The 24563-nt window shown below is 37.8% G+C and overlaps 2 protein-coding genes across 2 annotated transcripts in view; one reads left to right on the plus strand and one right to left on the minus strand.

Moving 5' to 3' along the window:
• Positions 1-128: 128 nt before the first annotated feature.
• Positions 129-10899, minus strand: LOC106111649 (PHD finger protein 12). The gene is made up of 14 exons (XM_013293787.1): positions 10615-10899; positions 10323-10507; positions 9549-9692; positions 8554-8765; positions 7900-8048; positions 7191-7265; positions 6803-6936; positions 6146-6261; positions 5534-5727; positions 4454-4687; positions 3529-3827; positions 2258-2396; positions 916-1121; positions 129-464 (listed from the first exon to the last, which is right to left on the minus strand). Exons 1-14 carry the CDS (start codon positions 10660-10662, stop codon positions 281-283), a joined length of 2319 nt encoding a protein of 772 aa, XP_013149241.1. The 5' UTR covers positions 10663-10899; the 3' UTR covers positions 129-280.
• A 488-nt stretch (positions 10900-11387) lies between these two features.
• The window catches only part of LOC106111467 (14-3-3 protein epsilon), a 13591-nt gene continuing 415 nt past the window's right edge, over positions 11388-24563 (plus strand). The window contains exons 1-5 of the mRNA XM_013293586.1: positions 11388-11576; positions 13241-13404; positions 18822-18977; positions 22694-22852; positions 24369-24557. Of these exons, the coding sequence (XP_013149040.1) occupies positions 11513-11576; positions 13241-13404; positions 18822-18977; positions 22694-22852; positions 24369-24557 (732 nt within the window). The 5' untranslated portion in view covers positions 11388-11512. The remainder of the gene's footprint in view (positions 11577-13240; positions 13405-18821; positions 18978-22693; positions 22853-24368; positions 24558-24563) is intronic.

Raw genomic sequence — 24563 nt, forward strand, 5'->3', positions numbered from 1 at the left:
TGCTTATTGTTGAGACTGAATATCACATGTTCAGTGGTCATCGTTGACGAGACTGAAATCTTATATGCTCATTGATGACGACACTGAGCATTTTTATCCTCATGGCGGACGAGACTGAACAATTATAAGCTCATTATTGAGACCGAGCACATTACATGTTCAGTGTTGTTCATTAACAAGATTAAACTCTTATTTGCTCATTGTTGACGAGACTGAACACTTATATGCTCATTATTGACAAGACTGAACATGCCGTATGTTCAGTGATTTGAGTGCCTTGTCATTGTTCATCACTGGCGATGCTGAACACGTACCGGCAGCAGCCGAACTGCAGCAGCGCGCCGTGCGGCAGCAGCGCGGAGCCCTCCCACGCGCCGCCCGCCCCCGCCGCGGAGACCCCGCACCGGCACTCCTCGCCCTCGCCCTCCTCCCAAGAGGGACGCACAGTTAGGGCTCCGTTGGGCCTGGTTTGGTAAAACAAGCATGATTACTACCATTTATTTGATTGTATTAGTAGGAGGTTATTAAATATGATTCAGAAACGTTAGTGTTTCGACTAGAAGTCTCCCATATCACAAGTATATCATAATAATATTAAAAATGCGAAAGTTAAGAAGGATGAATGGATGTTTGTTAGAGTTTGTAGCCTTTAAGGTTGAACGGATTTTGATGAAATGTATATAAATGTACAGGATAGTCTGGAAAAACACATAGGCTTCTTACTTCTGTTTTTTTTTTTAAATCCACGCAGACGAAGTCGCGGGCGAACGCTAGTCATCAATTAAATCTTTGACATATGGATGATGATGTTTTTTTTTATCAATTTATTTTTTAACTTAAAGGATATAGAAGTGTGTCATATTTAATATGTTCAGTCTACGCTAACTGCAGTACTACGTAAATCTCCGACTGTACCTGCGCGGTGGCGGCTGCCTACTTCGCACGAGGTCCCTGAGCGCTGCGGCGCGGGCCTCCGCCTCCTGCGCGGGGCTGGGCGCTGCGCCCTCGCCCTCCGCCGGGCGCTCCGCCCCCGCCTCGCGCGACCAGTCGCACGTGTACAGCACGCCGTTCACGCGGCTGCCGAACTCTGAGTAGTTGATCAACTCGAAGTGACCCGTCACCTGGGAAAGAAAATTATCTTATATTATTTAATAATTAATTATGGGTGTATTCTTCAAGAATCACAAAACAGTTGGTAATTTTATGAACTAAGAAAATAATCTTATAATCGTCGGATTTTGACCAATAAGGGAGCGACAACTGCACGGGTAATGTCGACATTTTAATAATCCAGAAATTCGATTTTGAAAATTAGCGTATAGTTTGGTATTGTTTTCATAACTAAAAGTTAGGCAGCAAAAAATCCGTCCCGGATTTAAAGAATACATATGGCGGAAATGCGAATGTTAAGATGGATGTGTGGGGTAACACGACTGGATAAGATACGAAATTAGTATATTAGAGGAAGTTTGAGAGTAGTCCCAGTGGTTGAGAAAATACGGAGTAAAAGGTTAGAGTGGTATGGGCATGTTATGAGAAGGGATGAATCGCATGTAACAAGACGGATGTTAGTTATGAATGTGGAGGTACACCGGTAGAGGTAGACGTAGAAAGAGATGGATGAATTGCGTGAAAGGTGACATGATGAAGAAGGGAGTGCTGACTGAGATGACGGATTATAGAGTGCTTCGGAGGACGAAAACCCGGTGCGCCGACCCTACGGGAGTAGGATAAGGCAGGGGAGATGATGAGTTTAATATTGTTTTCAACATAGAAGAATTTCAAAAGTTGGAAATTTTCTACTTACTGGTAACATCAAAAATCAGTGGATGCCACTTGACAATTTCAAAAAATTATAAGATCTATATGTAAGATTGTTTTTTGCACGTGGAATGTATATACTTAAATTGAATTGTGACGGCTTAGAGCCAAATCAGTGAATCGAGTTTGACGAGTAAAGTGTCATCTAAGACCTAGATTATCGGTCTAGATTCAACGGTCTAGGCAATGGCTGGTGGGGTCGCTTCCCTTAATCTTAATTTTTTTTAACCATTAATTCAAGTTTTTGTAGCCAAAAAATATACGTTAATACTAGTATAACAGATTTTTCAAATTAATTGGTCACACAGATCACGAATTAAGGGTTAACTGTAAGTAGTTTTTGTATCTATCATATTTTTTGCTTCTCTAGTTGACGCTGTGTACGTGCGTGGTACCGTGTGTGCATGCATGCATGCGTGCGTGCGTGCGTGCGTACCTCATCGCAGAATATGACGGCGTGGTGCGGCGAGGCGTGGCGGCAGGCGGGTGCGAGCGGCACGTCGCCATGCGTGCCCACAGACACGCTGCTCAGCCGCATGCACACGCCGCCGCCGAACCGCGCTGACCCATCCTCACTGCACACGTATATTATTAAAAAAAATATATATTATTAAGTAGCTATTTGCTATTTTTTTTTATATCATAAGGTGGCAAACGAGCAAGCGACCACCTGAATCCGCCAAAATGGCGAAGTGACCGCTGCTTATAGACATTCGCAATTGCAGATGCGTTGCCGACCCTTATCCGACGGAGGAGGAGACGCACATAAAGAGGGTATTTCCCCTATGCATCTCCTCAACCGTCAAATCCACTTCCCCTTCCCAACCTCTCCTTATAAGAAAAGGATGGTAACGAGAAAGGGATTTAAATTAGGCCTCCCGCACCACACTCATCAGATGAAACACGGAAATGATTCCATTTGACGCCTGTCTTCTGTGTGGTCGTGGTATTGGGGGCGTGCCGGCCTGCAGTGCTAACATGTTAAAGCGGGCACTACCACTATTTAAGAGACTGACTGCTTACTATGTTCTACATTTGTGCCAATTAACAAGCAGTTTTGGATATAAATAATAACATCAGTCCATACAAAATTTCGCATTTAAGAGTGTTACTAAGGCAAACGGAACGAACCGTTTTAAGTCACACGCCTTATAAGATGAAACTCAAAAACTTTGAACTATATTTTTTTATAATAAAGGAAAAAATACTAATTGAAGAGAGGGGACTAAAAGTAAATATGTTACAGTTTCATTACATTTTTGTATGTCTACATACAAAAAAGTTACTTTTGCTAAGCTTTTTTTTTATATTCCTCACATACATTAGTATTTAGTACTAGCTTCTGCTCACAACTACGCTTATGTGAAATTAAAAAATATAGCCTAAATTACTCACCGCTTTCATAGTGTTTCAATAGTGAAAGAATTTTTGTAATCGGCCCAGTAGTTTTTGAGTTATTTAAAACCATACAAAAATACAAATCTTTCCTTGTTATACTTACTTCTTACTAATATTATAAATGCGAAAGTTTGGCTGGATGGATGTTTGTTAGAGTTTGTAGAATAAACGGCTGAATGGAACTCGATGAAATTTGGCATAGATGTAGAACATAGTCTGGAAGAACACATAGGCTATTTACATTTGTTTTTAAATCCACGCGGATGGAGTCTTGGGCGAAAGCTAGTATTAGTATAAATGTTTATTTACCTTTCTACTTGTACTGGTGTGAGTACCGCGCGCACGGGCAGGCGGGGCTGCAGCGCTGCGGGCGAGGGCGGCGGTGGGGGCGTGTCGGGGGCGGGGGGCGGAGCGCCCCACACCAGCCGTGCGATGCGCTCGCGGTCCGCACGCGCCAGTAACTCCGAGGGTAGTGCGGCACGACGCACCCCCAGCCGCGCTAGTCGTGCGCGCTCCGCCCCGCCCAGCAGCCGCGCGCACGCCCCCGCCCCCGGCCCCGCCCCAGCGCACCCTCGCCACCGCCCCCATACTGCTTCGCCGCACGCTATCTGTAACAGTCGTGAAGTGGAAGTCATTCCGCGTAGTCCGAGGAGTTTCCTTACCCTTATAAGGAAGGATGAGAACGGAAAGTTTAACGCGGTATGGACATATGCGATGAAACGATGGGGACATGAACCCTAGTCTGTTAAGATTGAATGTCAATGGCTGCAGAGGAAGACCGAAGAAAATATGGATGTGTGTGAAGTGCTTAAGAAGGGAGAGGATTCAGATATGACGACGGATAGAAATGTATGGAAGAGCACAACATACTGTGCCGACCCTCCATAGGGATAAGAGTAAGTAGATGATGAGAAAGGAAACTGGATTTGAAGGTGGAGAACACGCATAATGGTTTATTTTACGTTTGGTAATCTTTTTAATTATAATTTTTTTCCCTCCCCTTTAGAACCTCCCAGCGGGAATACGTCTAATTACCGATAAACTTGTATACATATGAAATTCAAAAAAAATTAAATCAAATAGTACAGGATTTGGTCCCAGGACCTTTAGATTACAAGTCAAACTCAAACCACTGAGCTACCAACGCTCTAACGTACCTTGTGAATTTATACAATCTTTACAACTGTCCTACTGTGATAGCCAAGCTGTCGCTGTCGCTGTTGCTGCTGTATACCTGCTGCAGCTGCTGCCAGGCGAGCAGTTTGACGAGGCGGTCGTCCAGCAGGTGCAGGTGCCTGTCGACGGCCGCCAGCAGCTGCTCCACGCCGGCGTCGCGCAGCTGCAGGCGCTCCGCAGCTGCGCGCCCGGACCAGCCCCAGCGCGCGGAGACGCGCCGCCGCTTCACTTTGCTTGTTAAATACTCGAAATCAGAGTCTGATAAGTCGCTTGACGAATCCGCTTTTTCTTCCTACAAAAATTAAAGAAAATTACATACATTTTGTTAATAACGGGTTTTTTTTTAATTACAGGTGCTGCACGCCGTGTGCTTTCTAACATCTATACTAATATTATAAAGAGAAAAGGTTTGTATTTTTGTATTTATTGAAATAACTCAAAAACTACTGGGTCGATTTTAAAATTTTTTTTTTCTGAATTTATCTGTGAGTAACATGGGTTATATTTTTAATTTTCACGTGGACGAAGTCGCAAACAACATCTTGTCTATAATAATATTACAAAGAGGAAAGATTATTGTATGAATTGAAAAAACTCAAAAACTACTAGGCCGATTTTAAAAACTTTGTCAGAAAGGTAATTTATCTGTGAGTAACAAAGGCTATAATTTTATTTCACGCGGCGAAGTCGCAACAACTAGTCTATGCTAATATTATAAAGAGAAAAGATTTGTACATTTGTATTTTTGTATGTATTAAAATAACTCAAAAACTACTGGGTCGATTTCAAAAATACTTCCACCACCATTAACAAACTGTATTATCACTGAGTAAAAGGCTACATTTTTACTATTTTAAATTGCACGGGGACTAAGTCCAACTTTAGTCCCTTTTCCTCCACACCCTTTTTTAAAAGAAAAGGATAGAAAGGGAACGTGGATTTGTGGGTGGAGGAGACTTGCGTATCCTCCTTCGTCGATTAAGGGTAGGTAATGCATCTGCTATTACGGATGTTTACAGTTTGCGGTCCCTTCGCCATTTTGGCGGATTCAGGTGACGGCTTGCTCGTTTGCCACCTTATGATATAAAAAAAAATTGCGAACAAAAGCTAGCTGTATATAAAAGTAGTGGAAGTAAACCTTATGCTGTATAGCCTCCAGGTCATCATCAGCGTCGCGGTCGCTGGCGGGGCGCAGCGCGCACTCGCCGCCCGCGTACTGCGCGCACTCCGTGTTCATGCAGATGCGGTACTTCGCGCCCGCCTGTCCCGCCGCCTCCCCCTCCGCCTCCGCCTCCGCCTCCGAGTACCCGCTCGACTGCAGCTTCTTTAACACTACGGTAAGCCAGTGACATTCCAGTTAACTGGACTGGAAACATATTCGTTACATGGTTAATGTTTATAATAATACGACTGAGAAGTAGGGTTTAGAAAGAGGAAAGATATTTTTTGTATGTATTGGAATAACTCAAAAACTACTGGGTCGATTTTAAAAATACTTTCACTATTAAAAAGCTACGTAATCAGTGAGTAACATAGGCTATACTTTTTATTATTTTTTTCTATACTGATATTATAAAAAAGAATGATTTGACTGTTTGTATTGAATTAACTCAAAAACTACTGGGTTGATTTCAAATATTGCTAGAATGAATAATGGACAATAGACATTAATTTATTTAATTCACTTTATCTCCGAAGATTGTCAGTCTGAGAATTGGATTCAATAGTGTCATAGTGTGTCATGTCATACCATTGTGGCACCGCACGTGTTCCCGGCGGCTGGGCAGCAGCGGCGGCGGGCGGCGGTAGTGCAGCCGCACCATCTGCGGCACCACCACGCGCCCGCGGTACCCCCACGCCTTCAGCCTGACACCATCACACCATCACACCCCATCACACCCCATAACACACCAAAACACACTGCTCACAACTGGCCAATCATTACCAATGCTTGTATAAATATCTACAAGAGGTAATTGCTTAATTTTGATTTAAATTTTGCATTTTGGTTTAAAAAATAAAACATATTTGTCTACTATTGCACTTTTACTGTTGTTTTCATTTTTCTATGTACGTCGTGTAAACCTATAGCCCCCTTAGTCAGCAACCGCCACTTTTTAGCCCCCCTCTTAGTCAGCAATCCCCTAATCAGTCCCCCTTAGTCAGCAATCCCCTAATCAGTCCCCCTTAGTGAGCAAACCTCCCTAGTTAGCCCCCTTAATCGCAACTCCCCACCCCTTAGTCAGCAACCCCCCTTTTTAGCCCCCTCTTAGTCAGCAATCCCCTAATCAGTCCCCCTTAGTGAGCAACCCTCCCTAGTTAGCCCCCCCTTAGTCAGCAACACCCCCCATCCCTAGTCAGCAACGCTCCTAAATCAGTCTATGTGTACTAGCCCTACTTAACTAACCTAAGTGCAGGCCGCGCACGTCTCGCTCGGCGTATAAAGTCTATCTTGATAGCGTGCTGGTCCACCGGCGCTGAGAACTTGTCCCACAGCGCGACACGCTCCGTCGCAGATATAGAGTTCACTAACTTCCAGTCCTGGAAACATTCGTTTAATTCATTATAAAGGGGAAACATGTATTGAAATAACTCAAAAACTACTGCACCAGTAGTTTTTGAGTAAAATGTTATGTTTTTATAATATGAGATGGCAAACGAACAAGACAATAATATGTTACCAATAACATAGACTAGTTTTTATTATTTTTTATTTCACCTGGACGCAATCGACCAACAGCTAGTTTAAAATACATAAGAATTTTAAACAAATAAAACCCTTATTGTGTACTTACAATATATTTCTCCACATGATTAGGACACATCCAACGGCCTGTGGGCAACGCGGTGAGCGGCGGATCCAGACAGTCCTGTAGGAAAACAATTTGATATTACTAACAGAATTTACTGCCTATATGACATTTCTGCTCATGACCTAGAGAATCTTTCCATAGCTAGAAAATAAAGTTATACATAATAGACAATCACATAAGTGGGCATAATTTTACCTAGGAAATCACAGGAGTGGGCCAAGTTTTACTTAATAGATAACATAAGTAGACAAGCCATTAGTGTTAGTAGACAATCACATGAGTTATTTGTTGACATAGTAGAAAGTCACGGGAGTTTTCAGTTTTACTTGGTTGATGATCAGTGGGCAATCACATCAGTGGGCAAAATATTAGACCTAGAAGACGATCATATTAGTGGGCAAAATGTTACACCTAGTACACAATCATATGAGTGGGCATTGTTAGACCTAGTAGAGAATCCTATAAGTGGACTAAATGATAAACCTAGCAGACAATCACATGAGTGGGCAATATTAGACCTAGTAGAATCATGTGCTTGGTCAAAATGTTAAACCCAGCAGACAATCACAAAAGTGGGCAATGATAGACCTGGTAGAATCACATAAGTGGGCAAAATGTTAAACCTAGCAGACAATCACATAAGTGGGTATTGTTAGACCTAGTAGAATCACATGTGTGGGCAAATTGTGACCTGGTGGAAGAGCAGTGGGCAGTAGTCGCACTGCAGCAGCGGCGCGGACTTGCAGGTGCCGCGGCACACGTAGCACGCCTTGGCCGGCAGCGGCACGCAGCCCCACGCGTCCACGCTAATGACCGTCGCGTTGCCGTTCTTACTGCCCTCTGCCAATACATATTACTTCATTTTACAGAATTCTAAAGCTAACTAAAACAGCATTGAGTTAATAATAACAACTACAAAATAATATTGAACATGTAAATTTAGTGCTGCCGCAGTACTTTTTGATTGAATACTTCATTCCTTCTGTGTACTTTTTAACCCAGAAGGAATTTAACTATTTTTCTGTATGTTGTTAGGAATAAAGAATTAAATATTATTTTTAAATGATTTACTCTGATATTATAAAAGACACAAGCTAACATGCTACATTTTAATTTAGCTTTCACAAGAAGTTGTAGATGTTGGATTTAAAACACTGGTTAATCTTTGCCAAATTACCTTTAATACTCTATGCCCAGACAACTGTCATCTTAATTTTTTTATTATATATGGAACTTGTAAGAACGGAAATATACACGTATTAATTAATTACGGCGTTTTATTACAAGAATATAACAGTTGAAATAAATTTTTATTACTAGATTTATATGTTTTTTTATGGCTTACCTTTTTCAGTTCCCGGAAATATTAATGGGATCCTCATTTCTCTCGGCAGCTCAAACTGCTTAGGGTTCATAATCTTAGCTGCATTGACAAGAACTTCCATTGGTGTGAGTTCTTTCTTTTCTTCTTCTGGCTCCTTGCTGACTTCTTCAGGTTCTTTATCTTCTTCTGAATCCTTGTCATCTTCTTTCCTCTTCTTAGCTGATGTGCTAGCCCTGTATATTACTCTGATATTAGAAGATACTAAAAAGGTTAAACTATAATTTCATATCATACAAGTGTTGTATAACAATTTCAAACATAAATTTATAAGTGCTTATGTTTAAAATCTTATAGTGTATTGAATTGTCTTATTGTACTAAACTTTTACTAAATCTGTTTCTTTATTTTACAATTATTTCTTAGTATTTGTAATTATAATTAATTATTTACGGCTTACTCACATATACTTTTCTTTTTCCGGTGCCGTCACCGTATAAAATGTCTCACGAAAGTTTAAATAATTTATTTGTAATTAGTTTTAAATTACATTAAAAACAATTTTTATGGTTCAATATTTTTTGCTTTCAATAAATTATTTCTATTTCCATTCTTTTCTTCTACAACTATAATTATAATTACAACAGATAAATATAAAATCCGATATTTAATGTAATTATTTTTGTGAACAATAAATCATACTAATATGATAAATGCGCAAGTTTTGATGGACAGATGTTTGTAAGAGTTTGTAGCCTAAACTGCTGAATGGATCGCAATGAAATTTGGCATAGATGGAGAGATAGTCTGGAAGAACACATAGGCTACTTGGTTTTGTTTTCTTTATTACCACATGGACAGTCAGGGGGGAAAGCTAGTTGTTAATAAATAAATACTTGCAATGCAATTTATTGCATATTACATAACTTATTCTCTACCTAAGAAACCTGAGATATATATTATAAACTCAAATCAGTAAACACTTCAGTACTAACTGTATGTACAAACATATTTTTTACCTTGTTCTCTTCTCATTATCGGATTTGTCAGCAGGAGATTGAGCTCTGGAGCTGCGTGATGATGACTGCTTCTCATCAGAGGCACAGCATTCCCGACACAGCCACAAACCGGTCGGGATATCACTCACCTCTAAAGGTGGATCACTGTGATGGAAACAAAATCAATTTAATTACTTACTATTGAACTACCCATTTGCATGGTTTGAACCCGTTGCGCCTACCCTACGGGAGTAGGATAAGGAGATGATGATGATGATGATGATGATGAATTGCATGGATCCAAGGATGATATAATTGTTTTATTTATACCATTAGAAAACTCTAAAACAACCAGTATTTCTCTAATATACTATACATACAAACCTTCTACTTGAGTTACTCTGAGAAAACTGCATAAATAATCTGTTGCATTTAAAGATGTAAGCATTCATAGTTGCAGGCCAGTGGGAAGCCTACTTTATTTTGTATAATACAATAAGGAGCAGAAAAGGTATGTAGGTTGTCTTAAAATCTTGTCTAATCTAAGTTAACTTTAAATATACATGTTGGTTACAACTGTGATTAACTCAAGTGAACTACAGCTGAACCTGGCCAACCAAGAAACTGAAGGACTATAATATATTTTTTGCTTATAGTTTTCTAATTTGAGTTATATGCTTATGGAGGTTGTCTGTCGGGACTGGACAATGATTGCTTATAAAAGTTTCTCACTTATCCAATTCTCACTTACCAAGGTTCAACTATATTAAAATCTTGAACTTTTACTTTACTTACTAGCATCCAAGATGAAAGCTGGCCGGACAGCGATCGCAACAAATCAAATCACCTCCTTCACCGCATGCGTCGCAGGAGTCATGATTGTGACCCTTACCAGGTCTTTTATAATATGGATGTTGAGGCTTTTTAGGTTTTGGCGGGACCAAATCTTCATCGGGTGGCTTTATTATCGCCCTTATAAACTGAAATTACAGCAATATTACTTGTACTACTCTTTAGTCGATCAATCCAGTTATCAAATAAGAATAATTATTTGTCCTGTAATAAATATAACGGTTTATGTACTCACAGGCATAAGACCACCGGAGGTGTCGAGATCATACGAAATGTTAGACATTGTTATAGAAGACAAATCAAGGTAAATAAGAATAGGTGTTAGAACATCTATAAAATAAAAATATATATATTAAACGGATTTTTCAAAAACTTTTTAAGTTTAAAACGTATTTCAATTGTTCGATTTGTTATCTACTCATTACAGTAAAACGTGTGAAGAAATGAGATATAAATGTTAAGTTTTAATGCATAGGAAACCAAACGAAAACAATTCAATCGGCAAGAAGATGGCGGCAGACGTGACATTTAAATGACATTGACAATTGACAGTTAGTTGAGTATTGCAATCACAAACCGGTTTTCAAAATTAAAAATACAAATCAAACAGGAAATAATGTTACCACAAAACGATAGGTACGCTTTTCTTGGGGTATAAACCCTTTTAAGAGGCAAATTGTGATTTTATTTTTGAAACAGTACTTATCACTTTTGTGTTTAGTTGAATAGAAATGTTCAAAATAAGCTACCTCTTTCCTTAAAGATATCATTGTGAATTTTTAAAGATGTCCATATCTGTGAAATGAACGATAAAATGGAGATAGGATTTCAAAACGGGAAAATGTTATTTAACTTCTCATATACATCATTTGATGTACCTAAAATTTCTTAATTAACCAGACTTTCTTCGTATAACAAATAATTTGGATATTATAAACGGAAGCTAACTTTTTTTTAAAGCTTTGTAGGTGTATGAGGCAACTATTTCTCAACGGAAGCTGCCATTTCTCTGACGTCATGGGCGGAGTTTAGTTGAAGATCGAATTCGGATTCGGTTGGCGGGCGCGGCCATCTTGGTGAATTAGTGACCTGGCGATTCGGTTTAGTTAGTGAAAAATCATTTGTCATCCACAATGTCGGAAAGGGAAGATAATGTGTATAAAGCAAAGCTAGCCGAGCAGGCGGAGCGCTATGATGGTGAGTACATATTTTTACTTATTCTTCAGTATTAGGGACAGAAATTCTTTGATAATTTCGCCGACAGTTGAAAGACGAATCGGTGATAGTCTGAAAAATTTCTTCGAATACTCACTTATTTCATTATAAAGGGATCACTATATAAGGAAAAATATGTATAATGCATTCATTTTAAGCCTTGCATTTGTTCAATTGTAACAAATCAATGGCATTCGTTAGGCTTGGTCAGCGATCGATGCGTCATCCGCCGGTGGGATGCCCTTTACGTTTTTTACGATGATAAAACTCAAAAAAACCGTCTCAAACGACTCCAAACCTTCTGTTATACCAAAATGTTTAAGATTTTTAATTTCAAACGTCGTTCTTTTTGCGTTTCATTTGAATTCGTTGCAAATGTCGAGATGAAAAAGTCATTCTCTTTTTTCTCATGAATGGGAAGAAGTAAGACTGGATCGATGTCACCGAGCTCACTCATGCATATCGCGCCTTGTAACGATTATTTGATGAAAGGCATCTGAATGTTCTACATTTTTTTTGTTTCTCAATTTACCAATAGACCTGCAATTCCCGCGAGGTTTCACTTATTCATATCGAAGTGGGTTGTGAATTTCGCAAGTTAAATCGTTTTATTCATCGCTTGAATTAAAACAGCGGCTATTGTTAGGTTATCTTTGAGCGACTTTCACGGAGTTGATATCGCAGACGCTGTGACCCCGTATCAGAGCGAAAGCTTACGTTCTTAGCAAGTGGTGCACGAACGGTATTTTTTTATCACGATTCCGAACTCGAAATTGCATACTTCGTAGTTATCGATTTTTGAGTAAATGTACTGCGCGACTTGACAGCCGTCATTTATTCACTGACTCACGAAGTTGTGAAAAATGTGCTAATTTCATATTTATTATTCATACTGCGTACGTTACTTTCACTTCAACATTTTTAATTTAGTTAAAATGTATGTCTTAAATTTATGACAGGCATACTGTTGAGAATTTTATTATCCTAGGAATATATTTAAAAATTCTCTTAAAGAGGATAAGCAACATCATCAAAATTAAATTAAAATAAATGAGTTACATTATTTTTTACACAATTTATTATTTTTTAACTGATAATGTATAAATAAGGCTTTGGAGTTGAAAATCCTACCTATAATTTAGATATCCCACACTATTATGTAAGAATTTATGACATACTCCCTGATAAGACTTAGATTTATTACAATGTAACACACTGTGTGTTACAAGCAAAAGAAAGGTACAAATATGAATCTAAACCTTCAATTAAAATAATAAGACATTGTAAAATACATGATTAGTTTAAAAAAATGAAGTACAATAAAGTTTGAATTGAAAAGATTGGTTCTAAGCAAAATTCATTGAATAATCAGAACAAGGAGTTAATATTGATCCATGTAACTCTTAATGATAAGGTAGACAATGCATCTTCATTTCCACTTGTCTATGGACAGTAATTGTTCTACTATTTTGGCCAATCTGGCCACTTGCATGAGCAAGTGCCACCTTCAGTAAAAGAAATGTTTAGGTTATGAAGATCAACTAATATTGGGTAATTAGAATTTTGTGGTCAACCATTTGATTTTATTCAACTCAATCTTAAGAGATTTATAACAATGGTAACCAATGTAATATGTTTGTTTACAGAAATGGTTGAGGCGATGAAGAATGTAGCCTCCCGCAATGTATCAGACAATGAACTCACAGTGGAGGAAAGAAACCTCCTTTCGGTCGCATACAAAAATGTCATAGGGGCACGCCGCGCCTCTTGGAGGATCATCTCTTCTATTGAACAAAAGGAAGAAACAAAAGTAAGTATTACATAATAATTTATGCCCATTTTCACCTAACTGCCCTTAGAATATTATTTGTTAAAGGTCTACTCCAAACTAAACCAAATTTAGTAACTAAGAACACTACTAAATTTTTGTGATAATTAATTCATATTTAAGCCCCTAAATGCTGATTAAGAGACTCCTAAATCAAGGGATGGTAAATGAATGCCACCCAATGTGTTTCTGCATTTTCAATGAAACAAATAGCTACTAAGTTACTACTACTACTAGCTACTAAGGGCATCCCTTAGTGTAAATTCAGTACAATATATTATACACTAATGCTCTTACACTTCTGTCTCCGATGAATGGGTGATGAAATATTTGAAGAGAAAAGGTATAGTGATTTAGAGTAATGTTTCCTATGTAATTTTAAATTATAACAGTCTTTAAAATCTCACATACTTGGAGAATAAATACTGTACCAAACATTTAGCAGTTAGAGGCTGTTATTGATGCTTGAAGTAATACCACAAGGCACATAAACTTAGCTAGTTTTAACTGACAGAATACCTATATAAAACACTATATGATGACATTGTCACTTTCTTTTAAGTTTTGGTTTAATTGTGGATAACCTTGTTATAAAAGATAAATAATCTTGTTATAAAATATGACAATTTGCAACTTCTAAATCAGTATTAGATTATATTGCCTAATTCAATAGAATTATTTTTTACAAAATAACATAAAAGCTTGGAATTATATGCTAAAATTGAACATGTAATGGTCCTTTATATTTTTTATGTTACATAAATGTTTCGAATTTAAATAAAAAAAAAATAAAAAAGGTATACTAAAGGGATGCCAATTGAAAAAAAATCCTTACTGTTGTAAGGTTCACTGAACTTAAGTTATGTAATAGCACAAAAGTTGGAAAGGACCCAATTTGGAGTGAAAATTCTTACATAACTTCCAATACTATTTTCACGTAGTCCTAGCGTGTTCGTGTTTTATAAGACAAGTGCTTTTGCATTTACGTTTATATCCTTTACTTTAACCTATATAAGTATACATAAAAGTAATAACTTTGACCACAGAGGTGTATTTAGACTTTTCCGGAATTTAATGGGGTGGGGCAATGCAGTATAGCGAGTAAAATTGGGTCGTGTATGACTCATAGCAAGGCTTTATTGGCACTGAAATGCGTTGTCGATTTTATTTCTCTTTCCAAACGCCATATAAAAGTTTATTATGAAAACTTCGAACATTATAGAAACTTTCTGCAATCGTGAGATGCGAACTTTATATCCAGTTTATTTGTTATTATTAAATACAATATTACTACGAGTAATATAATTTTTCGTACACGTGTAACGGCAGCAGCTAAAAATTTAAATTTACAGTTGTAAAGACTTTACCAAAAATCTCTAAACAAAATGCAACGAATTTGAGAGTACGGTGAAATTATTAAAACTGTTAAGCGCACGTTTATCTGGAGAAAAGCAAGGTTTTTTACTCTCACGATTAACGGTAAAGAACGAAATGTCTTAGAAAGATTAATTTTATATTTTAATTTAAAAGATAGACTTACAGCCACGCCTCGTATGTCTCATTTTTGATGCGTCACAATTTAGAGAAATGATATGATGTACTTGAATGCAAATATCACTGAAGTACTGACGAATTCATGAAATCTGATTTTGATTGTTAAGTTGCGTAAAGTGGCCAAAGCAGGACTGGGCCAGCAGGCGACACAAAGAAAGGCGTGAAGTGGGAGCAAATCCGCGTTTCGTCTGTTGAGTGTGGTGCCGAAGATACAACGTGCCTTTTCCTTTCTACACATTTTCGTATTAGAGGATGAAAAGGGAAAGTGGATTTGACGGTGCTGGAGACGCGTAGGATGAGGAAATATCCTTTTTACGTGCACCTCCACCGTCGATTAAGGGTAGGCAACGTCTCCGCTGTTGAAGATGTCTATGGGCAGTTCGCTTCGCCGGTTTGGCGGATTTAGGTAGCCACCTTATATTAAAAAGCTTGTTAACCCTAACCTGATCAAGCTCCGAGCTACTGGTGATATATAGCAAAGTTTATATATTTAAAATTATTAAGGAGATAAGATAAAGTGCGTAGAGTTTTTCATACACATTACCTTTGAGGTTTACAAGGAACGCCACATATATCAGTTATCACAACAAATATTGTGTAACTATTGATATTATATCTCGTTTTTATCATAATATGTGTATCACGTTTTTAAGCCATAACATAAATAAAAACAACATTGAAGGACAAATCGATGTTGCCGAAGGTACAAGAAAATAAAGCCTTTCAGAGGACTTTACAAAGAGGATAACGAAATATATGAAAATGTCTAATCACTGTATGTTATTTTGATGTTATTCGACATACATAATACTCTCACGATCCTTGTTTAGAGTCTACATAAATTGCATCAGTCTGATATTAGACAAACGTTCACAAATACAAAATAATTAATTATTGTAATTAAAAAATATCAATTAAGTACCGGTACACTTTAAATAATTAAAATAGAGAGCGGTTACAAACAGGATGTACGAGCGGACCTTTGCACTTACAATTTGTTAATTGACTTGCTTTGAAATGTTTGTGATCAAATTTATTGGTAAATGTTTTCTGTTAATTTCGTGGATAAAATTGTCGGCGGATCGTTTTAACAGGATATATAAAAGTAAAATGCAATAGCAGTATTATTTTTGTCAAAACTCAGATATACATGTAGGCCGGTAGTTTGAACATCTGAGCCTAAACGGTTGAACTGATTTTAAATTCATTTGTTTCGTATTTGAATCTATTTGGACGTCTATCGGTTTATGATAACTATTGCTTATCAAAAACCACACGTTGCGTATATTGTAGCAATAAATCTTTTGTTTGTAAATAAAAAATAACCTACAGAGATCACAAAAAGTTAAGAAAGCATATAATTGGATTAATCGCGCTTACACGGTACTAAACTCGGCGAAAGAAGCAAACAAGAAAAAAAGCACTTACATAAGTGCTCACTGGACGTTTACTTAAAGTCTACAAAATAAAAGAAAAAGTTATGATTTTCATTAAATTCTTGTCTTAAAATAAATGACAGACTATTTAACATTTACTAGCGTTTAAACTAAGTTTGTATAGAGTAAATTTTTGGGTCGAAATTAACGGTTGGAGTGTCTAGTCGGCTCTAATTATTGTATAAAGGGATAGTCGTTACGTCACTCTGTCACCTGGGACCCTCTGAGCAATTAACTTGCTTCGATGGCACTAGAGGACAGCCTATTAATGATTTTTTTTGTAAAATATTCGGGTAAATGGGACTTTGCTACAGGGTTTTACTTTTTCTTCTAAAAATAACTCCATTATTTTCTAGTACAAAACAGAATGTAACATGAAATTATGATTTAGTCTTAACAAGATTTTTCTGTGATACTGGTAGGATAGTATATCTCGTGAGCTTGCCTTCCTAAAGGTTCATTAACACATGTAACTTTGGTCCAATTATAGAATGATGTTTAGTTCTCGTAGCTTAAGAAATACATGATTTTTCATCAAAATTCTACTAAATAATGGAGAAACAATTTGTGTCAGGCAAAATATATAATAAATTGAGATATATTTAAAAAACGAACTGAAATTATGGTATAGTTTCCATATAAAACATCAATATAAATATGCTTTGAGCAACAGGTGATAGTGGGCTTCCTTCAATCAAGTTAATCTTGGAGATTTAATGCTAAGCGCATTTAGCGCTTGACTGCGTAGCAACTCGCTTGATAATTTAAATGTAATAGCTCTAATCGACCGTTTAACGAAATACTTACATCGCCTGCTTCTAGTGAATGCAATAATTAACAAATCTGCGCTAAATGGGATCGATTTACTAATTGATTTCTTTAGGGTAGAGATAATGATAGTCTAGATTCATATCGTATTCATAAGTGCCCGCCTTGACCGAAACATTCATTATCTCTACCAAATAAGGTACTGATTTGACGTCTATAACTTGTCCGCCTTGCTGCTGTCATATAGGATTTTTCTGAATAATGGGATAGTATTACAAAAATGACTTAAGATCCAATCTCCGGTGGCTCAACTTAAGTCCTTGTTCCTTCCCACCCTTCTTCTTATAAGAAAATGAAGAGAAGGGAATGTGAATTTAACGGTGCAGGAGACGCATAGGAAGGGGAAATATCCTCTTTATGTGCGTCTCCTTCTCCGTCGATCGAGTGCAGGCAAAGCATCCGCTTGTGCGAGAATGTCTGGGCAGCAGTAGCTTCGCCATTTTGGCGTATTTAGGTGACCACTTACTCGTGTGCCACCTTATGATATAAATAAAAAAATTATTTGAATATGTGTGTGTTTTGTGAACGTAACAGAAATAAGTGGCAAGTAAAACTATTTGATCATGAAATAGATTGATTTACGTTCGGCTTTTATTCACTAAGCAAAGGCTGGTGATTGAATAACAATGAATAATTTCCAAGTGCTTTATTTATTTAGCTTACAAAGCGCCTACTTTGTTATATGAAACCTAAACATTCTAATGCAGCCGCTACATTGATGCCGCTTCTTCGAAGCATTGGTGTCGCATTTCTAGATATTGTTTGTAACAATATTTCATGGAATTATTTCTTTGTCTTCCATGTTATTAACATTGGCACGTGTAGATTGGCAAAATTTGAACGGAAATCTTCGATATCTTGAGTAGGTTTACAACAAAAGACCTGCTCCTGGCGAGGCTGTAATATGGCGAGAAATAAAGTTCAGTTACTTGAACGAATCTCGCTGCGGGGGATTGATCGAAACCACTGCGATTTGAAAGCAGTCTACGTCTACTAATCTCTGGTCTACTTTTGGCTTATTGTAATAAAAAAAAACAATACCGCGTACTTAAGTCTATTACTCTTTTGTGTTTCCGAATTCTATAAACAAAATAATCTCCGTACGTTGGTGTAGCGGAGTTTTTGCGCGCGCACATTTGTTAGTATTGGCATGAGGGCCGGCGCATGGTGTCAAGGTTGTTGGTTTGAGGTCAGATTTACTATTGATCTGCTAATTCTGCCGCCCGTCCGGTGGCGCTGGCGTGCCGAAACACGATTGCTTTTCATACTTTCTTAATCTTACGTACTTACTATTTTTAACACGCTACGATAGACCTGTTTAATAGTAAATATTTGAATGAATGAAATTGTTTTATACTGTTAAACTAATGAATGAACATGTGGTTTGTAAGAAGGCATTACAAACGCATAGTATTTACTATCAGAATTTTTCTTACAATTATAAGAGCTTCAAACTGCTCGTGTTTAAACATTGCTTGACAATCGAGCACAAGAGCCTTAACTCTTTGGAACGATGGTCTTACCCTTAACACTGTATTTTGTATGTTAGTAACTGGTTACTTAGTATGTGTTTGTACATAGGGCGCTGAAGATAAGCTGACGATGATCCGCGCCTACCGCAGCCAAGTGGAGAAGGAGCTGCGCGATATCTGCTCCGACATCCTGGGCGTGCTCGACAAGCACCTCATCCCTAGCTCGCAGACCGGCGAGTCTAAGGTCTTCTACTACAAAATGAAGGTAGGCACGCTCACAATTTTTATTCCAGCTTCCTAGGTGTGACTTAACGGTGGACTGATGGCAACACAGTCTAAAAATACGTAGGACTATTTGTACTTTGCACATTCCACATGACATCCAACAAGTTGTCTAGAACGTTGTAACTCCTTTTGACTGTGATGATGGTTCCCAAAGCAATTACTTTATGATCAAGTTCTATAGACTGTCAATAGCTTTAGTTAGTGGTAATATTTAATTGAGATTTCTATGTATTCGTAAATCCCACCAATATTGCGATATATTTAAGATAAATTAATTTTCTCATTATTTCAATCTTATACTAGTTTTGGCATGTACCTAACTCTAATAAACCCGGTCCTTTATATATTCCATTGTTATAACTTTAATATGTAGTTAGACTTTGTTCTTTTCTAACGGTGCCCGCTTCACGGGGAGACGGGGCCGGGTCACGTTTGTCGTAAAAGTCTGCGCTCGGCGCTCGGTTACGAAGGACGAGATGTTGCGTGCTCTGCGGCCGGGAGCGCCGCCCCAACCCCCATCTCCCCCCTCCACTAATCGATAATCCCGTCCCTGGGCATGCGTAATGCACGCCTCTCGCGATCCCGTGCCCGTAGAAGGTTCCAGAAAACACCGCCATGTAGGTTCCCCATACACGCACCTTAGTGCTATGCAAACTTACATATCTACTTGTAAGAGCCCGTCTTGATTTTCCCTAGACAGTACAACCTCAACCTGCGCAATATAAATTAATGCTGACTGACTAGCGTATAGAGAAGATAATTATTGATATTCATTTTAAATAACTTCTGTATTTTAAGTTGAGTCGGAAAACAGGGAATAAAGTAACTTTAAATACATTTCATCTACATTTTGAAACTTTACTTTGATTATTCTCATTATATTTGGTTGAAAATGGTTAAATTTTGTTCAATTCATAATATTATCTCCTTGTATCCTTGTATCGAAGCTATTAAAAGGAAGTTAATCTGTTACCTGATTTAAAACATTATTCCAACAGCTTTGCTTTTGAAGACAGTATAGAAACGATTGCGCCAAAATTATACTTAGTTACATTGCAGTTCATCGTGTCTTGTCTAGATAGTCAATAGTTAGTCATAGTCAACGTATACGCGCTTGCAACGCGTGGGCGACGCAAGGCATGCCGGCATGATGTCAGCAGCTCTGAATGAACGTTTACTCACGTCCGATGACGCTTGTAATGTCAATTGTTGGTAACTTAAAGCGCGCCTAACAATCAGACACACGAAAGTGAAGGGTACGTCTGAAATTCACTCTTAAGAACCTCTAAAATGTAGACAGAAAAATAAATCTCATGAGCTAGGTGTAGTTTTGGCACTAAGTTAACCTATAGCTTGTTTAAATTTACGTACAAAAAATGTAATATTTGTTAATCCCTGCCAAGAGTCAGTTAAGTTTGAAAATTTACCAACCAATGGTGTTATATATGACAAAAGTACAAATAAAACTTTCATGTAGTTTTTTAAGTGTGATTTTCTCAGCAGAACAGTATTAGCAACATAAGGTTAACTTACGTTCTCATTAGTTTTCGAAGTAATAAATTAAACACCACTGTAAATGACCAAACCGATGCTTATCTGCTGATATTTTGCGTAATGACTTTACTTACCCTAATTCCCTATATTACGTCAAATAGCACCTTGATACGTTAGTGCAATTTCGACCTTATTAGAAACTAGCAAGGTTCAATATTAGTCACAAATTATATGCCGTGACGCACTATTTACACGGTTTTATAGTGGATTTTCATGGTGTTGACAATTGATAGTATCGCATGGTTACTGTACATCAAGTATTACTACTGCTTGTCTTAAAATAATTCATCGATTTCACGTCCTCTGTTGTATGAAAACGAAGTAGGAAGCACAAGTCGGTAGCACCGCGTAGAGCTGTGCATGATATATCGATATGATGTGCGTAGTCTCCTGTTTTGTTTTGTTTCGATAACAGCGTTGTTTAACTTCTAAATATGTATTCGATCTTGTTTTTTTTTTAACATTATTTTCTATACTCAGTGCTGAAGTGTGTAGGTTTTACGTATTTTCAGCGCTCACTAGCATTTGTAATAAAATTTTGCTTTTAAGACATAAAAAATTAATCAATTCGATAAAGCAGACTTGTAACATTTGAGAGTCGTACATCTCTAGACACTATATTTGGCTGTCAATATGGAGGTGTTTCAATAATTTTACAGTTAACAATACATTGTTGTAATAACAATTGCGTATGCGTCACGACGTCCCAGCGGCCTCCGTGCCGGCCAGCCTCGTAATGAGCTTCACGACGCGCTTCCTCATTACCACGGGTCAATGGAGTAATATTTTATACCTTAAATTTAAGTCGAAAATGTAACAACTTGGTCCCAGTAACCCCAGTAAGGTGAAATTAAAGGAATTGTCATTGAGTGTTGAACAACCTGAAAAACTTTATAAATTACTAGCTTTCGCTCGCGACTCCGTCCAAGTAGAATTAAAAAATAGAGAAAGATAAAATAGATAGCCTATGTTATTAATATAACGTAGCTTGTAATAGTGAAAGAAATTTTGAAATCGAAAAATCCAAAAATACAAATCTTCCTTGTAGATATTAGTATAGATTCGATACTTAAAAAAAACGTCTCTAAGCTCTAAAGGCAACAATGGAACTTTTACACACGCGAAAAATATTACCCTCCTGTCGGTCGGGTAAAAATCTGTCATTCGTGTCTTAGGCATGTCCGTATGCCGTCATTTAAAGCCACATTTCCCCTAACAATTTCTAATCCTTTCAATTAGCCACATCAAGTGTCTGCCTCAGGCCAGGCGCCCGCATCTGTCAGATTAACTTATACTTGAAGAGTTATGTTCCACTTGTGCTTACAAATTGTATTAAACCATAACATACTTAGTACATAGAAACTTGACTATTTTGACTCTAAAAAATACATCTACAGTTACAATCAATCAAAGAAGTCAATACGATTTAACTTGCTTCCTATAAGCAGTTTATTTATAACCAGAAAATCATCTAAAAATAGTAACTAATTTACGGTTATGATAATTATTTTATTTACATGCACCGCGGAATGAAAAATAATTCTTTTGTTCCATGTTAGTATTAGCTATTTGTATGTTTGATAAGACTTATCTTATCTTGATAAAGGTCGCCGTTACCTTTGTTGGTGGCTACAGCCGTCGCAGACGTTTGTCCTTGTGTCCCTAAACAATGATTGTGACTCTCATACTGCTGCACTTACACACGTAATGGTTATTTAAATGATCGCTTAGTGTAGATGTCATAGTAATTTTACTATAACAAACTCGCTGATTGCTACAAGTCTCTGATAAGCAGTTGATACATAAATATGTAAGTTACTCATCGAGACTTTAGCCGTCAGGTTTCTTTGTAAATGATGAGCGTGGAATGAGGCGTAGGTTTATATAACATTGTCCTAGTGTTTAGTTTGCTCATGTATTTTTGTGATTAGGTAAACTGTAAAATCCAAAGACTAACTTTAAACAGAGGTGCCGTTAGATAGCACGGGTATGGGATAGTATGAGACATTAGAATGAGATCTCAGAAATCTACTCAGAATTCTTTTACCATAAAAAAGAATAAACCACATCTTCCCTTGGTCTTCTCACCACTGTCCATTACACAGGTGTTGTAGAGCTAATGTTAATATTGTTGTGTTTCAGGGCGATTACCACCGATACCTGGCGGAGTTCGCGACGGGCAACGACCGCAAGGAGGCGGCGGAGAACTCGCTGGTGGCGTACAAGGCCGCCTCCGACATCGCCATGACCGAGCTCCCCCCCACGCACCCCATCCGCCTCGGGCTCGCGCTCAACTTCTCTGTACGTATCACACTAAAGACATATCTTTTATTAATATTTTATTATGTCTTGCCTGTCCTTGTGTAACTCTGGTCGAAGCTCTAGGCGAAGGGCAGGTACCTCCGCTTGCGCATACATTCCTCATATTCGTTAGTTACTACACTAATCACTCTCTTCTCCCAGCACTGACATGCGCAGTTGTGTATTTCTCATGACAGATACAACGCCACAACACTATCTGCACATACACAACACAAAACAACACACCTTGGCAACTTTTGTCGTTAGTACAAAAGTTACACTTAATGTAGGGTCTTTAAAATCCTCTAATGCTTTTGAACGGGACAAAAATCTCGACGAAACATTCTGGCATTTAAATAATGGTCAATTATTTTCTGCTCGTAAAATTCGCTTTGCTTTTCTGTTGTAAACACTCATGTATATGTTGGTATTCATTTTAAATTAAAATCTTAATTCGATTGTCCTTGCCCAAGTTTTGGGTGTTCATATTAATTATCTCGTGTAATAACTTTCACCAAACTTAGTTAAGATTTGATAAGGTGAATCCCTAGAGTAATTACCACAGTAGCAATTAAGTAATTGAGAGCTCAGTTGGTCAGCGACAGCCGGCTGAAGGTCGGGCGTAGCGCCTGCAACAGATAGCTGGGTTCAACGCACCCGCGACCTTATCAATAGCTTATAATCTATACTGATAATACATACATCGTAGGATTGTCTATTAATAATATAGAGCCTTAAAAACTGTGTTATTTTGTTCGAATTTACTAACAGTAGATGTCCCTCATGTTGTACAAATTGGGTTTTACCCTTGTAATACCATTGTAATATTAGTGGGTTTTTTGTCATGTAATACTGAGGTTTTTGTAGTCTATAGTTATTTGATATATAGAAATGTATTTTAAAATTTCATTACTCCATTTGTAGAAATAATACACTTGATCTTTTAATATACTTTTATCAAACAAAACTTATTAAGAAGATAAGTTTTTAAACTACCAATTATTGTTATCAGATATTTTCAGTTTCTTGTATCTATATGCTTATTAGTTATACTGATAACTGATTGTCTCAATTTTCCCTAAGCAGAGGTTTTACGCATATCATAGTTGTTGAGATGACGCAATAGCGCCAACTCCTCTAGATAACGTCGAGCAATGACGAACTCTGTTGCTATCTCTAGTGTTTGCTTGTAAACTACGTCACCGCATTACCAGTGTCTTGTAAAGTTAAGGGTTAAATGTTTTCAATTTTTGGTACAGACAAATTTGTATCCATAAGTTACCATTTAGGAAGGTCCGTTTAGATATTCTTTGTCAATGAATCTGGCACATGTACATCTATAAATGTGTTAAAACTGGAGTATTTGTGACATTAAAACAAATGAGGTTTCTTGTACAAGATATATTTGCATTAATCTTTGAAACTGATGACTGAGGTTATGTTATAGGTTAATTCTGCGTCAGAGTAAGATGTTAGTATGTCAATACTAATGTGTGTGTTGTGTGACGCTGCGCAGGTGTTCTACTACGAGATCCTGAACAGCCCGGACCGCGCGTGCCGGCTGGCCAAGGCGGCCTTCGACGACGCGATCGCGGAGCTCGACACGCTGTCGGAGGAGAGCTACAAGGACTCCACGCTCATCATGCAGCTGCTGCGCGACAACCTCACGCTGTGGACCTCCGACATGCAGGGCGACGGCGAGGCGGCCGAC

The sequence above is a fragment of the Papilio polytes genome, unplaced genomic scaffold (assembly GCF_000836215.1).
Source record: "Papilio polytes unplaced genomic scaffold, Ppol_1.0 DF824158.1, whole genome shotgun sequence".
NCBI classification, from domain to species: domain Eukaryota; kingdom Metazoa; phylum Arthropoda; class Insecta; order Lepidoptera; family Papilionidae; genus Papilio; species Papilio polytes.

Excerpts from the sequence above, each read along its gene's own strand:
- LOC106111649 (XM_013293787.1), bottom strand. The coding sequence starts at position 10,662 with ATGTCTAACATTTCGTATGATCTCGACACCTCCGGTGGTCTTATGCCT. Across the intron at positions 10,508-10,614 it reads CCTCCGGTGGTCTTATGCCT|TTTATAAGGGCGATAATAAA; the intron begins GTGAGTACATAA and ends CTGTAATTTCAG. Across the intron at positions 2,397-3,528 it reads ACACCAGTACAAGTAGAAAG|TGAGGATGGGTCAGCGCGGT; the intron begins GTAAATAAACAT and ends ATACGTGTGCAG.